Here is an 18,148-nt window from a genome sequence, read left to right on the forward strand (position 1 = left end):
CCCGCGGTAAAACCTTCAAGAAGTTTTATTTCATCCCTACTGAACAGTCTCCGTAGGGAAATAAACTGGTTTCCCGACCCAGAGTGAGTGAATTTCACGTTCCCCAAACGGAGATCAAGCGTCACTGTCGAGATCTATCCTCACTTATCAAGCCTCTGAGCTTACAAGTTCTACAAGCTCATATGGGTTTATTATCGCCTTGACGTGTCGTAGGGGATTTTTCATAAAACTACATTTAAAATCAATGGACTTGGGTAAAATTTCCCTCCAAGAATTACCATAATATTCAAATCCTTTTGCTGTTGATTTCTCTATCACAGTTGAATAGCTGAAGGTCCATTTCGATTGTTTTATTTGCATCGCTAAGGTCGACAAAATGTCCTTTCTGAAAAGCCCGCTTACTCTAGGTAAATATGAAATCCTGAGGTTAATGAGAAGATTATTTAGTTAAAATCCGGATCGTAGGATAGAAAAAATAATGCGGAGATGGGAGAGGAATGTCCGAAATATATCCATTCCCAAGTTTGAAAACGATTTACCAAAAAGTGTAACTGAAAATGCTACATTTACCAACCTGAAAGTCAGTTTGATAGCCGAAGGCTGAGATCATTTGGTATTAAGCCCTTCGGTAAACTAAAACCACACATTAACTGACTCATTTTTTTATTTTTGTATCAATATTTCTTTAAAATGACTTTATCTGAGTTTCGATCTTTTAGAACTGTAAATGCCAATTTTCTTTTTCGTTTTTCTTCGGCATTATTATCGCACGACATCGTCCACCTGAGAGTCGAGAAAGGTATAGCAAATGCGTGAGAAATATCGGTGGGCGATTTCGTCCACCGTGACAGTGAAGGGTGCGTGGGTAGCGCTTTTCCCTGAGCCGCCTGCGGTTTCTCGAGAAGTGTCGACGCCTGAGAAAATAATGCGACTTCGATTTAGTTTATGAATGTCACCAGAACGCGGATTTGAAGCCAGAATCCTCCGTTCAGCCGCTGAATGCTGTTACACGATGAAATATTTTCCCCCGGAGGACATGAGTAGGAGATACATAGGATTTACAAGGCGTTGGAAAAGAAACCTGAGCGGCACAGTGGCGCGCGGCAGAATGTGCAGTAAGCCATATTGTTGTTCAACCCTTGCAACTTCGCCGCGCGACGAACTGGCAGGTGCTGGCATCATACCTGTATCACGGAAAAAGAGCATATGGAACTCCTCTTGCCAACAGGAGTTGGTTCTGTCCAAAGAAGAGGTAGTTATGCCACCGAAAATTTCGAAATACGTGTGTGTCCTTTTTTATTTGTCTATCTATATTTGTGTTGGCCGACGCCATCTCGCTCCCTCGTTTGATTATTATTTACATCCGTGAGACTTTCGTAATATATATATCTGTGTATATATGTATATATGTATATATATATACATACACGTATATATTACTATCATAAAAACATATTTGAAAAAAAGATAATTAAAGGTTAAAAGTACTCTCCGATATTTTGGTGGTAGAGCACAAGGAGTGCCAGTTAATTCTCGTACTCTACCACCCAAAACAAAGCAAGTTCTTTTAATTTTTATTAATTCTATGTAAAAAAGAGGCTGGGATCAGTTGGCTGATTTTTAAAAAGGTGGGCTGATAAAGACGGCTGAGACCACCAAAATATAAGTGAGTTATTTTAATTTTTATTAATCTTTATAAAAATATTTTCCACGCTAACATCTATATATATATATATATATATATATATATATATATATATATATATATATATTCATATATAGATGTTATATATATGTATACGCATATATATATATATATATATATATATTTATATATAGATGTTATATATATATGTATACGCATATATATATATATATATATATATATGTATACGCATATATATATATATATATATATATATATATATATATATATATATATATATATATATGCGTATACATCGAACATTGATGAACGCCAAAAAAGTGTTATTACATATCTACATGGGCAATGCAGACATTCATTCATCTACGTGTCCAACTGGAGTGGTTACAACGTCTTCTTCCCTACGTGCCAAGGGTGAGGGGACGTGACTTGAGGAGTATCATTCCCTTCGCGAACGACTGCCAAATTGTTGTCATCCAGTCACAACAAACTTGAAACGTCTGAACAAAGGCGTCTGGAGGTCAGATTCATCCTTGGGAAAATCCTCGAGAGACACACTGAAAAGTCTCGATGTCAAAATATCATCATGAGTGAGTTTCAAAAGTTAATAAAAATAAAAGATCTTGTTTGATGAGGTCATAATGTTTCGAGTGTCTAAAGGTGAGGTTTCATCAATGAAAAATCTTAATGTAATCTGAATATGGAAAACGATTATAGTATTTACATTTTAATATACAAGGTATTCAATCCATCACAATCAACCTTAGGATCAACTACTTTTGGCGACGATGGGAGATATGAAAAGCAATGAGTTGAGATAGAACTCGTAAAAGTCTATTGAAACGAAGCATAGTGCGTGTTTAATATAGTAAAAATGAGAAATAGAACCTTTTAGACAAATTAAAGGGCTTTACCGTTTTCTTTCATTACCTTTGACAAATTCTTTACCGTTTTATTTCATTATCATTGTATACGTAATTATTCCATTCCAATTTATTTTTTGTCTAAAAATCTTATATTTACATTTTTTGCTGTAAATTTCTTTATTTATAATCACGTTTTACCCAATACAGGGTTTTCCTAATTGTCAATTTATAGCTTTCGTGTTTACAGCATGTATATCGTAATACGTTACCTACCGCTGTTAAAAGCAAAAAAAACTTTACTTTCTTCTAACTAACAGTTCCTCAACCCCTCTTTACCTTGCCATTCTCCTCTGACCACAAAAAAAACGGAATCCTATCACTTCTATACTACTTCCTAAGATGTCGGAAGGAATTTCGGATTCAAATTCTTTACGTACCGTAAGTTACACTGCATCACGACTATCGGAGCCCGCTTCTGTATCCATAGTTTTTCGTGACACACTGATCGAGTTTTAAGAGGTAAAGAAAAACAAAGCTTCGGGTTAATTATAGCTTCACAATTCAACGGATGAATGAATGAACGGAGATAAAATCTTTGCTCCGGCCAGCTTGAATTATAAAAACTACGCTGTCAAACTCGACGCGAGTCCGATTTCGTAATCGAATATTCCACTCCTTGCACTTTTTCAAATGCAACAAAGGCATGAAGAAATAAATTAATTAATTAGGGCGAGGTACTTAGCGTAAATCCTCCTGACACAGAGTTTTGAGGGGCAGCAAAACTGTAGAAGATATCACATCAACATGACTGAAATTGAGACTTACTAAAAATTAGTATTTTGACCGACTTGCAAGTGCTTTTACACAACATATTATTTATCTACACACCCCGGACGACTTTACCGCCTTACCACATTTTCATACACATTGAGGACGGGGCGGGGTGGTTTGAATAATATCAGCATGTGACGAGCGAGGGAGAGGAGGGGAAATATACCCGGTTGATTTAAATGCGGCGAATATTCAAAAACTTATTTGAATTGTGTCATGAGGTCATTCACTGCGTTTTTTTGAAGCATTATGCTGTCTTGGTCTCATATTATCTTGCCTACACTTTCACGTCAAGTTATTTTTCACCCAATTGAAATCTAACCAGTTATTTCAGTTCTCTGGATCACCCTTGGGAAGTACGCACGAGAGAAAAAAAAAGATTTCGCGCTATTCCCTCGCCTTCGTCACCTAGCACCCTCTCTTGAAAACTAATATGGGTGGTGTGGCCACAGGTCTTGAGTTACTTCCCTCTATCGTAGTTGATGGAAAACATTTTTGACGACTTTTTCATGTCAAATGCTTGTCATGGCAAATGTCAAGTGGACGCAAGCTTGTCGATGGGAAAAAAACTAGCACATTTTCTCGTTCGAGACGCCTGCCTATGAAGCCACCCAGCGGAAACAGCCGCAGCGAAGCAATGGGAAAGAGACTCGAAGGTTAAAGTTTCTGCCTGCCGTTCATCTAGGACACAATGGTTTAAATAGTCCTTTGAATCTATCGCTGTTCTGTTTCAAATCTCGTATGGAGGAAAGTGATTGACCTTAAAACAGCGTTTACTTGCGTTTTCATAGGATTTCCAAACGTCCTCACTCTTTGTGGTCACCTCCTCATTTTACTGTTATATGCTATCATCAGTGATTAATAAGTGATTATAGTAATTAGGTTACAAGTACCAAAATTTCAGAGTTTAAGAGGACGCTTTGATAAATTTACTGGCTAAAGCACTCGACCGGATATTGAGGGATCTGGGCTCGAATCCCAGTCAAGACGAATGATTTTTAACTCTCTGAAATTGTTGCATAGGTTACAAGTAGTTTCCCCTTCTCAAGACACATTCTATGATTCCAGGGTCTTTCCCAGAAACTATTGTGTGTGCGTGTATATACATGTGTAGTAAGTTTGAGGTAGAAGCCCTTGAAAGCCTGTGGAAAAGATTAAAACGCGTCTGAAAGGAGATTTTTGACAACTGGAGGCTGCACCAAGACAACATGCCGTCCCACACCACCTAGTGACCGAGTACTCGGTCAAACGCAAGGCGGCAGTCCCAGGGGCCGTCAGATTCTTTTTTGTTTTGCCAAGAATTAAAAGGAGCTTGAAGGGCAACCATTTTGGAACGTTTTACAACATCAATAGGTCGTGACGAGGTGCCCGAACGTTCCCGTCGACGCCTTCCATGAAGTGTACCGCGACTGGGACAGGCATAGGTATTGGTGTGTTGATGCAAACAATGGGTGCTATTTTGAAGAATTTTTATAATTCGTACCTTCATTTGCAATAATTTTTTCCCGGATTTATTCTACTTTTTTTGGACAGTACTTGATGCACCCAAAAACCGAATAATTTTGATTTCATATTTCAAGACTTGAATCTTTTATTCAACTCCCGCTAAATATTACAGTCAGAAATATTCGACTCCGGATAAACATGATTAGAATGACTAGAGTGAGTAAACCTTTTTCTGTCAAAAGTTGTACTTTTATGTTAAATAGTATTTTATATGCAACATTATTTTGCGATTATTTCTTGCCTCAAAGATTATACCTAAAAATGGTAAATAATGTATCGGTCGGTTTTGGTCCATTTTTATGCATCGCTTATGGACTATTTCCATTTCAGGGCCTCGTGTCCCCGTTTGTCCACATAGCAACAGATAAAAATATGGCAGTGCCAGTTTTCAAAATGTTTCTCTTCATTGAACTAATAACACAATATCGAGGTGAAATGCCCTTGGCAAGGACTCATTAATGACGAAACAATTCAAATGGATGATCGATAGTGAATTTTAATCGGAGGAAGAAAATACGTCTACAGAATTGTACTTTTTCCCTGTTACTGCTCTTAAGAATTAATTAGTGGAAAAAATATTAAAGAATATTCTTAAATATATCTACTTAACAAATCATATTCATATATTTTTTTGAATGAATAAGGATATATGAAATCAAATGCATATGCAGAGGGAAATACATATTTTATTCCTAATTTTTAAGATCATTGATAAACAAAATCCTATAAAACATAAAAATCTATGACCTCATTTGTTACTGAACGCGAAAATTATTTAAAATAATGGGCAAAAATATTTTTGGAAATATTTAAGGGCAGTATTTACCACTTTTGACTCTGAGGTTAGCGAGTCGTTTTGAAATCGCTCAGCAAGGTGAACTAGAAAATTGAATTGTCCGTACGTTTGAAATTAGATTCAATAAATAATTTACACGTTGTAACATATTAAAATATTCAGTGTTCGACCTGCTTACGACATCTTTGAATTATCAAATTAGAATATCTCCTCCTTGTTCTTAATTTCAATGAGATATTTCACATCCAAATCGTTTGCACGCATGCATATTTAGGCTAGTTAATTTCAAATGTATCAATTCTAATGAAAGTTAGAAATGATAAAATCTGTCCACTTTGAAACCGGTCTTGTTCTACTTAATAGAAATGCCACGAGTGTGAGCTCGACCTTAGATCTAAGTGTGAAAGAAGTCATGATAGGCTATTTAAAGGAGTGATATTTATCTTGCCATTTACTTTCCGAGACCAGGTCACATTTTTCATAGAGAAAAGCTTTATTAATAACCCGAAGGTAATTGAAATCAAAAAAGGCTGAGGTGACAGTTCATTTTCCCAACATCGCCTAACATGATTCTTTCATTTTATGTTGTATATTCTAAGTTTTGAAGTTTTTTAAGACCATGCACATCACAACTCACGCAGACAGTCGAGCCGAGACTGCGATACGTTAACTATCATCCGATTAGGGTTTAACTATGCAAGCACAATAAAAATATAAAAATGTTATAAGTTGATCCAGCGATAATAGGTTTACGAAAATTCAGATTTTAAATTATATGAAATATGATTTTACGTGTATTCAATCTTGTTAGGAATCGTGATCATCTACTAGAACCCATTAAGCATTCGCAAAAGTAACGCCTGAGCTTATCACCTTGGCGTCATTCTCAACCCTAACACAATGAATGGGGAACGTTTATTTGATGGTCAAACCTAAAACGCAGCGAAATAATGAAATATAGTATATTGAACGAGTTCATTTTATTGGTAAATGCGTTGCAATGACAAATTACTGTGGACTATGCCGCGACAGTAACATTTTTAACTGAGTCATCCGCAAATATTATTGTAGCATTTAATGCTACAATTTCAATGTGTAGAAGTCAGAACTTGTGATTGGAATTCGAACCCGGATCCCTCAATGTCCGGCCGAGTGCTAAGACAATTAAGCTACCGAGGCGTTCTCTTACTCTCCGAAAAAAAATACTTCGGAGTGAAAGAGGACACCTCGATAGCTTAACTGGCTTAGCACCCTGCCGGACATCGAGGGATCCGGGTTCGAGTGCCGATCAAGTCGAATGAGTTTTACCCTTAAAGGTTGTGGCATCGCATAGGTAAAAAAAAAATAATTCACCTCACCCCAATCACTTTCATAAAATGCAAAGGTTGGGTAATCATTGAGGAAATCCGCGGGCGTATTCATCAGTTCATCTTTCGTCGACAAAAGACGAACCAATGTCAATAGTAAGAAAAATATTAGTGAAGTAGTCAACATAAACATTAGAAAGAGAGAATTCCGCCGGACTCGCGAGCATTAAGTCGAATGAAAACATAAAAATAACGTAAAGCACTTCCACTTCTATTTTGTTTCTACTTAACCCTCTTCAATGATAATAATAATAAAATTTCATGAATGCTGTAATAAAAAATTTAAAAAAATGATCCATACATAAACAGGCATTCAAGAGTTTTAGAGTAATTTTAGGCAGTCTTAAAGGTAGCCTGTGTTATAACTGTAGCTACTATCCAACAACTTTTGGTTATGGATTACATGTGAAAAGGTTTTACAAATTTCATGAAATATCAGTCAATTGATAATTTAATACAATTTTAATAAGTTAATTAATTGAAGATGTTGTGGTAACGCAATACCTGTTATAAATTGTGTACCTCAAGACCCGTACACAAAAATAACTTTGGAATGACATATAAACCTAATAGATAACCTGCTCAGCATAGTGCATAATGTTAGCTGTACTGTGGGTAATAATTTTTCCAATCACGGTCGGAAATCATGAAAAAAAACTTAAGATAATAGCGCAATATGTATTTCCGTCAGTATGCAACGCAGATACAGTTATATAGATAACTTTCACGAAGGCCAAAATGCATGATAGGAACATGATTTTAAGTGTAAATGAAAACCTAACACCAGACTTCTACCTTAAATTTCCTTATGCTTAAATCAACAAAGATAACAACACAAATTTAAGCTGAAATATGTGCCCGAAGGTATACATATACTTTCATTAAGTATGGACGGATTTACAAACATGAAATAGCATCTAACGCTATTAAAAGTTTATGTAGGCTTTTCTGAGGTAATGATATTAAGTGCTAACATTACTGTGGCGTACACTTGTCAAAGAGCATTCGAGACCAAACTTTCAGTACTCGCGGTAATTTGGTGAGTATTTTACCACCGCATTTATTCCCGTAACATTCGATGCTGATTTGTAATGTCCTTTCCTCAACATTTCAAAATCCTAGGGACAAAACATTTGCAAAAATATCCCAGACGCGAGCGCACACTCGGAGCGTAAATATGTGGGCTGGAGTTATTCGATCACTCTCCTAGGAGAGATGCACAGTTCCCGGCTAGGCTTGCCTTCCTTCTTTCAGAGCAGTTTCCTCAGAGAAAGTCACCGATTACGGTAATAAGAGCGAGGGGGAGGGGTTTGCCGCATAGATTATATCGATGCCCGCACGAGCCTTCACAGGGCGAGAAGATGATTATGTATCTTCCAATTTGCCAGCTTCTGTTGCGTAAATCTGGCGCAGTTTTTGGGATACCACAGCAACTATAGAAACTTCATTACAAGCCATTCCCTCAGTGTTTCCATCGCACCCGAAGATACAATATTAATTTCCAATCAGTGATTCGTCCTTGGAAAAGTTATTACACGATCAATCTTCTATTTTCAAACAAATAATTAACGGCAATTAGTCATTCATTATGAATATCACTACATTACTACATTCCTGATTGCTAACGGAATTGATCCAAGGTTAGCAGTCAGGACTTCGCTTAATAATTTTTATTCTCTTGACTGGGCGCAGACAGAAAGATTTGGTTGAGTAAACAAACATGGAAACTCTTTACCAGTGCACATGGTTTGTGTAGTTACCGCAAGAGATACCCGCGTTTACAATCCTTAATATGACGTTGTTTACCGAAGAGAGCGTGTGGTCATACGATACGTTTTCTCCGTTTGCTTAGTCCTAAACCCATCGAAATTGATGAATTTAATCTTCAAGTGAATAAGATTTGCGGTAATGATTTTATAGATATGAAAATTGAGCTTTCATGCGTGCGATAGTTTAAAGAAGACCGAACGTCATTTGACAACGAATCCAAGCAGCCTCGACCACGGACCAGCCGGTTTTTCGCGAAGGCAAAAAGGTACATTTCGGAAGTGTTCTCGGCGCCCATGAAATTATGGCATCGATATTGTGAAAAGATTTGCGTTGAAAGTGAGATTAAGAAGTTTAAACAACAAAGATAAACGACAAAAATCGAACACAAAAGCAATTTCAACTTTCGGGTGAATGCAGTTTGTTAGAAACAAATTAAAAGAGCATTGATCTTGAACGCACGTAGCAAAGTCTAAGATTCATTCCGTTATATTTTAATGGCACCTGAAAATAATGCTACTTCTTTTATTCAAACAATAAATCATTTAAAATATATATTATTAATAAAAAATACTATTTAACTGGGGTAGGAATGGAGAGCTTTTTTCAAAGATGATCTTTCGTTACAAATTGTACAATCCTGACATTGCTTCTTATAAATTCTGATTCCTCCATATAATCTGGGGTTCGTTTCTCAAATCCACCAATCAGTTTACAAGTCCTTCTAATTTGGACACAATGAACTTAATAACGATCATCAACGATGCCAAATTTGCTCAATATGTGAATTTAAAACGTTTAATAAGGACTGTTTTCAGGGGACTAGAACATCGACTCGTATATTTGAAAAACATGGCCCAGGAAAGTGAACAAATTAGATTTCAGATGGGTTTGACCTAAGAATTCAAGCTGAGAACCCTCCGACCGGTAACCACTGCCAGGTCATCAAGACTTCATACGAAAATGAATCTATCACAAAATATAGTCATCAAAATTGGTTGTCATTATGATATATATTTATCTACTCCACCTCATTATTAATTTTCACGAAATTTTTCTATTTTACATTTTCTATTTTTCTGCCAACTGAATAATGCAACTTCTGATAGAGAAAGATTTTCCATAAAAGATGTAACCGATTGCCACAATCTAAAATCTTCAATGTACCATTCATTATGACCTTGCAAAGCGCGAACAATAGCCAGCTTTAAGCAGTTAAATCGCGGCAGCATTTCGTTTGCCAAATAACCCTCTCCGGATCACTCAAGTTTGAGGACTAACGAGAATTTATTGTGAATGTTTCTCGACGGATGAGGTCATTTGCTTCATTAGGGATAGGTCGGCAATTACGTCGAAGTGTAGTTAATGGAGTGGAAGATGGGTATGAGAATGGGGACGTATCTGAAAAGAAATTTTTCAAGCGAAAGTGACCGTCGACTATTACGCGGTTTTATGTCTCATCAGACGGATGCCTTACCCCGCTCGCAATTGCCTCACGCTCGGCCCAACTGACGCGTGGCACGTCGTAGAATGGGAGCGAATCCTGCAGTTGATTTTCGCCGTTAATGTCAGCCGGAACGATTCTATTTAGGGACGGAGAGGAATCGGGGAAACGGAATGAGCGTACGGAAGAAGTCGGACGCGACCTCGGCGTTGGTCTCCTCTCAACTGATGGGCACGGATTTTGGTGTCTCATACGACGAACGACGTGTTTATTATTTAAGGCAGTCGAACGTTTAAGATAGGTTTTGGATTCAAATTGGCAGAAACTAACTACTTAATAAATAACTACCATTTCTCAGCCTCGTCTAACATGACAAAATTAAACAACCTATTTCTTCTTTCTACCTCGCTTGCCTGACGTCCTCCCCTCTATCAGTCTTCAACGTTCCATCAACCATCAAAACGCTGTGCGTCCACTTTAACTACTTCCTTAGGATTTCTACCAACAACTCTCTCCTCCCTCTCTATGCCTAGTACTTCACGGTGTCTTTTTCTTTCTCATCGTTCTCCACACCCACATCTCAAAAGCCTCCAATCTTCTTCTGCGATCAAATTTTCGCACCTTACAAACTACGCCCTGAATCCAAGTTTTCACTTATATTTTTTAACATACGTCCTCAGCGCCCTTGTCATCTACTGTCACATTCTTGTAAAATTGTTTTTGCCTAATACGTTTCTTCTTCTTGTGCCCCAACAAATATGAGTCTTGGTTCAAAACACTTCTTGGGTAGATATCGCACAATGTTACAACTACTCAGGTCTATGGTCTTCAACTTTAAAGTTTTAATTAACCTTCCTGTTTCTAGAAAAATTCATTAATTTTGATACCTGAGGAAAAAGGAAAATGTTAGGCTTGTCAAGGTTTATAGCCCGTTGCATTCGTGCGGGATATACCAGCCCCCATATTACACATATAGAAAATCTATCGATTTAGAGGGGCGTGGCAGTTCAGTGGTGCGTGTGGCTGATGATTAGGGGGCACTGGTTCAAAATCAAGTGGCTCTCTGTACCGCCAGCTACATCCGCATTTTGTAATTATTTCCGGTACCAGGTCTTCCTGAAATTTCTAATGGTTACACCCCGCATACCCTGACGTTCGATTATCCCTCACCATATAGGATAGACTCAGAACGAATTAAGTTCCTCCCTCGCTTATCAACTTCGGGTTAAATACTTTGGTGTTCGATTAGAAGTGAATTAAGGACGAAACCTTAAGCTATATTTCGTCCTAAATTTTAAAAGTGATTCCACACGATGTGAACTCCTTTTGTCCCACTTATTTTACTCCTTCCTGCACCTTTTTACTTTTACTATCCGCCCCTTTCGTCCTTTTCAACTAACATATTCTGTCAGTGATTTAGGCGATGAATTGCGACTCAATACCCTCTGGCTATCGTTTTAACCTCTTTGGATTTACTCTGAAAACGGTATACTCCGAAAACTCCAATCCAACACGCAACACAACAATTTCGGTTACTTTCCTCTCCATCCTTCTGAATGCGGAAATCTCTTTTTATTTATTATTCGCTGATTCATTATTAATCTCAGTGTTTCGATTAATTTCTTTCATTTTAAACTATTTACACTTTTTGCCATGTTTCGGGGACAAATAATCCTTCTATCTTTATTTAAATTCTTTCATACTCATTTATACACTTCTTTTTTGATGGACTTCCTTATGATAACACCTCTGTCTTATTATTCCTCCTCTATATTGATTCTATTTCACGTCCGTCCTCTCCCCGCAAAAAGGTGATTTTTTTGCAGCAATAAATCGTGGCTGATGTAGTCCAGTAGTCAAAAAGGAGTTAAAATCCAAATAATTACATCAGGGCAGAGAGACAAACTGGTATGATCCTACAACTTCTGTCCCTGAACATAGACTCTTCATAAAGAAGTAGATATTTAGAAACCCTATCAGCCTAGTCCAGAGTTTAGAGCATCATGAAGTTTTGAAATCAGCTGTGAAATGAATCAAATTGTTTCCCACAATCACCGAAGAATGTATACCACACACAAGGAGACAAATATGTTGCTCATAATGGTGATTACATCAAACGCACTCGTTTTTCTTAATTTTCCAAGAGAGACCTAACGATTATTTTTTTAACTGTCGACACTTCTGGTGGCGAATGTGCCCTTTGATCCTGTTAATCCTGCATGCGCTTGTCTTTAGGTTTCCTGGTGACCGAACCACTAATATTTGATACGCACCTCTCTCCGACACTTAACTTGAACCCGCGACCTTTGAGTTAGTGAGCGGGCGAGTTATTCGTTAGAATAATCCAACAGAAAATTAAGAATATTAAGCGATTATTAACGAACTGGGAATTGATAAATGATGAACACCATATGTACATCGATTCACTCGAGGAAAACTAATGTTTTCCAACCTCTTTAAAAATTTCTTGATTTTTTAAGACAAAAGGAAAAATATAAGGGAAGGAACAGAGAAATACAGCTGGTCTCAATCTTCGACTTCGAAACGAAAACGTCGGAAGGTGAAACTCGTTTGGATCGTCCTTATTCAACTAAATCACTCGGGAAGAACTTTAATTTTTCCAAAATTCCTTCAGCCTTCCTTCCTCCACCCCGCGTTAGTATCTGTCGATTTAAAAATATGACAGGAAGTAGGAAGGGAAGAAGTCAAAACTGCCAGCCGCAGTCGCCAGTCTCCGAAATGTCGACGATGATATCACCAAAAAACTCGTTGCCTCTGTGAGAAACTTTTGCCTTGCATTCGAATGCGGACCGACACTGGAACACGAGTGGTGATTTCAACGCGGTGGTTACTTCGCACCACTGGCGAAGCGCGTGAACCCTCGCGACGACCCCCTTCCAAACCGTGCAAAAAAAATAAAATCCGGGCCAGGACTCACCGTCCGCGTCCGTAAGGTCCACGACACACCGCCGCCCGAGGAAGATCCGGCGAGCACAGATGTCATCTCGCTGTCTGTCGCGATGCAATCGACTAAATCGTTCGTAGGACTCCAGAGGGGGAGCGGCTTTGCAGAGGCTCAGGAGGAGCGGGAGGGACTTCCGTCCGACTCGAACGGGGAGGCGAAGGGAAGGTGGGGAGGACGGGGCGAAAGAGGAACGGCGACGAAGCGCTGCCAAATGCCTCCCTCGACCGAAATCCGACGATGTATTCAGGGTCTTCGCGGGGGGTCCGGAGTCTCACTGCGGAGCGTGTTTGGGTGATCTGGTGGGCAAAAAGAGCGTCGAGCGCGGGGGAGCCGAGTAAGGGCAGTTTACGGGATCGGTCGGTGGTGGCAAGAACGGCACGGACGGGAGTGTCTTGTCTGTCTAGAATGGGGGGCGTCCCAAGCCTTCCCTGCTCCGAACCCCCTCTCCAAACACCACCTCCCCCTCGCCACCCCCTAGGGGGGGGGCTGACCTCCCCTCTCACTTCTCCAACCTTCCCCCTTCTACCCCACCCCGGAGGCCGTTCCCACCGCCGCGCCAACCTCCCCCTCCAGCTCTGCTTTCCCCCACCCTCACCCACAGTCCGAGCGGCTCGACAATGAAAAGGCCAGAGAATTGGCAAATTCCACGGTGGCTCAGAGATGGGAGGACGTTTGGAGGCGTTCGAGTGGGTCGAAGGAGGGGTGGGAGAGGTCACCATATTCGCAGTCTTTATTTTTTTGGAGGTTGGAAGGACGGGAAAGTGTTCAGTTGGCTATGAGCATGTTCGGAACAATGAAATTAAATAGTGAGGCCATCTGAGGGGCAGTCCGCGCTTTTACATTTTCCATCGTATGAATAAAATAATGAAATAAACATGTTAAAAACAAAACATTAATTGTAGGTACTGCTGAAGGGAGAAAGAAACGAAATGAAGAAAAGTTGTTGAAAAGTGGATAGGTTTATATTTTGTTAGGAAAGGCTTAGATATGTAGCGATGTGTCCATCCAAAACCTCATTTTTACGGTGGGCTACCAAAGACGATAAATTATAACTCGTAATTACATGAGGAATCTACTTGCAAATATTCGTTGAATTTGCTTAATTATTTTTTTACACCTAAAACCTTCCTCTCAGAAATGAGTTTTTAAATTGAAAGCATAAGTAAAAAGTAATATTTTCGTCCATATACATGTATGTACATAGTTGAAACCTGCTCACAATATGGCCATGCTAAATATTCTGTGGTTTACAATTGGGGATCGGGTTGGTATGGTGGACATTGTACTGTCTTCCCAACCAGAGGGAGACGGTTCATTGATAAATACCCCGCGATCCATCAAAAAGGTGTGTGGCAGGGGGTGCAAGCACCAGGTAGATTTCAGATCCCAGTGATTTCAGAATTTTTCAATGGCATCCCGATCCCTACTTGGATTAAATATGGCAAGCATTTCAAGTGAACTACACCGTCCGTTAGATTTGATGTTAAACGGTTAAACTTAGGCACCTATTGTTAAGAGCATGCCAATTACGGCGCCAGATTTCTCTCCACCCTACCCACCCCCATTCCTTGAAAATTGTACCCTTACATAATTACTTACCTTTCCTAAATCGCGCAAAAGACTTCAGTCATCGATGGCCTCCCCTATCAAATTACTATACTCTATTCCCATCAATGTTTAAGCCTGCCCAAACCTCATGGAAGAAGGAAAAATGTTACATAAATCATATTTTAATTTGAAAATTTCCTGAACGTTCTAGTTTTCTACTTTACTGCTAGCGTGTACTTTCTTCCTTAATATCTTTCGTCGATCTTGAAATATTTATTCCTCTCTGCACTCTTCATTGGTGAATTTTGATATTTATTTTCCCTCAATCAGGTACATAAACTGTTCCTTGGCTTCGAAATATCGTCGCAATCTCCACATATGTATGAAATGCTTGATTATTTCATTGACCCGACGTAAGGCTTTGGATTTTCGCAGATTTTTCCCTCCCATATCTCGTGGCGTGTTTCTTTGAAAGTATTTTACTTGCGAGAACAACTAAGGTCCTGTCTAGCATCTTATCGCGCAAATTTAAGTATCTGTTATTGCTTTTTCTTAACCTCGTTTCTATTTGTTTTGCATTATTGACTATGGGTATTATTGCTTTATTGGAAGAGGGTGAAATAAGAGGCCGAATCCGTTTCGATAGAGCCAATCTAGTTTGGATCTACCAATCAGTAACATCTTTTTATCTTAAGGGGTTGGTTTTCGAACTATCGTCAAGTTTGATTCATATGTAGCGAGGTGGAAGAGACAAGCTCTTGGATCTAAACTCGGCAAAAATGAAACAATTGCGTCAAAAGAGGGGTGAAGATTGTATTTTCCTTGAGGGATTTGTAGGTTAGTCATCGTGCCGTCACTGTTTCGTGACTTGATTCTTAAGGCGAGGAACAGAGAGGACTGCAGTTATGCTACATATTTTGGAGGTTTGTCACATGTAGTTTTACACTGTGCTACATTTACCCGGAAAATTTACAATAAATATAGTGTATCTGAAAACTCCGGAGCTACAGGTATATACTTCCAGAGCTTTTGGAATTCCGATATCAGAAATCCATGTCATCGAGTCCGAAGATTAATTTAAAATTTAATTTACAAATATATCTATTAGGATCTAAGTAAAAAGAAAGCGAAGTGGTAGGGTAAATTTTGGTGTTAAATAAAGAGATTTGAAGGCAATAGTTCAATTTAATAATATTCAGATTGGAGAGAGTTGATGACAGGGATGTTGATCAAGATAAAACGTGGCGAGAACTTTGATTTAGAGGGTAGGTATATACAGCGCGGAAACTTGGCCCTTAAAGGCAAAACCAATAAGGGAGGCATTTGGAATTTTAGTGTAAAAAAGATGAAAAAGAAGACACAGACGGTAAGGAAAGCAATATACAAGGCATGGTGGGAGAGCGGAGGGGGCTGTTGGAAGAAAACTGAAGGAGTTAGGAAAAGTGGATGCAGAGAATTTGGATGATTATTAAATGAAGAATACAATGTATCTTTCCACTGTCCTTTATTCACGTACAACTAGTTTCAACGCTCAAGCGTCATCATCAGGTGCCTGATGATGATGCTTGAGCCTTGAAACTAGTTGTACGTTAATAAAGGACAGTGGATAGATACATTGTATTCTTCATTTAATAAACATGAATTTCCACAAAGTTGAGCCAGGAACAATTGAAAATTTGGATGATGTTGGAATGCTGAAGCGAGTGATAGAGAGAAGACGTTATGCGAGCGAGGAAAGGGATAGGAGTAGGATAAGCATGTTGGACGGAATGAAGGGATAAAATAAGTATACGGATTCCAAGAAAACTGCGGGAGATGTCATGACAGTAACTTTTAACCGAGTCATCCGCTAAATTCTCATTACGATGAAACAATTTCAGGGTGTAAGAATCATTCACCTTGATCGGGATCCCGGTCAAAAAATTGAAAAATTGAAAATTTAATTGAATTGAAAAGGCTCGAAAATTGTTGAAGTATATGGAGTTGAAGTATTTTCTGGTAACGTCATCTGTCACGTATGTCTAGCCTATAAAAGGCTTGGTAATGTGGTGGTGATTAATTTGCGTAGCGATCTAAAACCTAACTCAAACGAAAAATTACAATAATCATTGAAATAATAAAATGACAATATTTGGATGAATATTGTCGTCGGTGAGGACGCCGGTTTTCGTCTCCGCACTCTACACGCTCTCAGGTCTCCAGGGCTTCACTAAGGTTAATAATGACAAATCCTTGTATGAGGTTAGGGCTAAGCTTGCCTCATGAAAAATAGATTTCTCATGCAACCAATAGTGGGCGAAATATGTGATCCGATAATTGGATTTTGAAAAATGCATACACGCAACCCTTGGCAACGTTCCCTGTCCAGATAGACATTACCATGAAGAAAAGCTTAAATTTTAGGTCACGACACTGTTTCACCAAATTTTCCTGTGATGCCATTTCCTTGTACGTATATTTATTTTGCCTCCGCTACATTCATGCATGCCGTTCTGTTCCCGTGACTTCTAATATTCCTTGCAAATGAAGGTATCTTCGACCACAATCACCCATGACCTTCTATATGTACAGTAGGTATCTCTTCTTCTCGAAACATTGACTCCATCTGTTTCGTGATTTGTCTCTGATCCATTCTCTCACCATGATCGAATCAGTGTTGAGTACTTCTTTCAACCTTGTCCATTAACCGTGCTTCCAACTGACATTCATTCACGGTCCACTTATTCTAACCTCTCCGATATATCTTCCCGAAAAATACAATCGCCAAATTACATTCACATAACCCCTCACAATCGAGTCCCTTGTTCTTGAATATTTACTCAGTTGATACACATACATACATATTTGATGATACTTCAATTTTATCCATAGTTTTAAAAGTAGTTTTGCCATGCTATAGTCATTTACGATCGCACTAACGCCGTGACCCATATATCGACCACGTATCCGTTGCCGCCCTGTACAGGTAAATAAGATCACTGAGTCCCGCAGATGTAGCCTTTAAGGTCAATCATTACGTCCGGTTCGAAATCTACACAAGCCCTGCTCCTCTATTTATTTTTAGATAGCATTTAGTCGTACGGCGTGTTTATTTTTTGACACTTTCCCAAGACGGTTTGAGCTGTGACAATAAGCTGGGCGGATGAGAAATTGCAGCTGAGGTGTTCTCTTTTTGAGTGCTGCTCCGGGCGAACCGATATTTTGAAAAAAGATTGAGAGAAGGAAATTTCGGGTAACTGAAGACTTTTTGTATGTGGCTATCGACCGTTTTGTTCCTTTACGGCAAAATTGAGGCGAAGAGACAGAAAGAGAGTGTTTGTGAGGTGGCTATCTTTGTGAGTGTGAGTAAATGGATTTCAAGAGATGATCTGACAAGTGAGAAGATCCCAAGG

At 38.8% G+C, this 18,148-nt stretch overlaps 1 protein-coding gene across 1 annotated transcript in view; it reads right to left on the reverse strand.

Moving 5' to 3' along the window:
• Window positions 1–13,588, reverse strand: part of LOC139697696 (uncharacterized) — a 234,166-nt gene extending 220,578 nt beyond the window's left edge. Inside the window, exon 1 of the mRNA XM_071596516.1 lies at window positions 13,182–13,588. Within this exon, the coding sequence (XP_071452617.1) occupies window positions 13,182–13,247 (66 nt within the window). The 5' untranslated portion in view covers window positions 13,248–13,588. The remainder of the gene's footprint in view (window positions 1–13,181) is intronic.
• Between the last annotated feature and the right edge of the window lie 4,560 nt (window positions 13,589–18,148).

The sequence above is a fragment of the Hetaerina americana genome, unplaced genomic scaffold (assembly GCF_022747635.1).
Source record: "Hetaerina americana unplaced genomic scaffold, ioHetAmer1.1.p SCAF_8, whole genome shotgun sequence".
Lineage (NCBI taxonomy): Eukaryota > Metazoa > Arthropoda > Insecta > Odonata > Calopterygidae > Hetaerina > Hetaerina americana.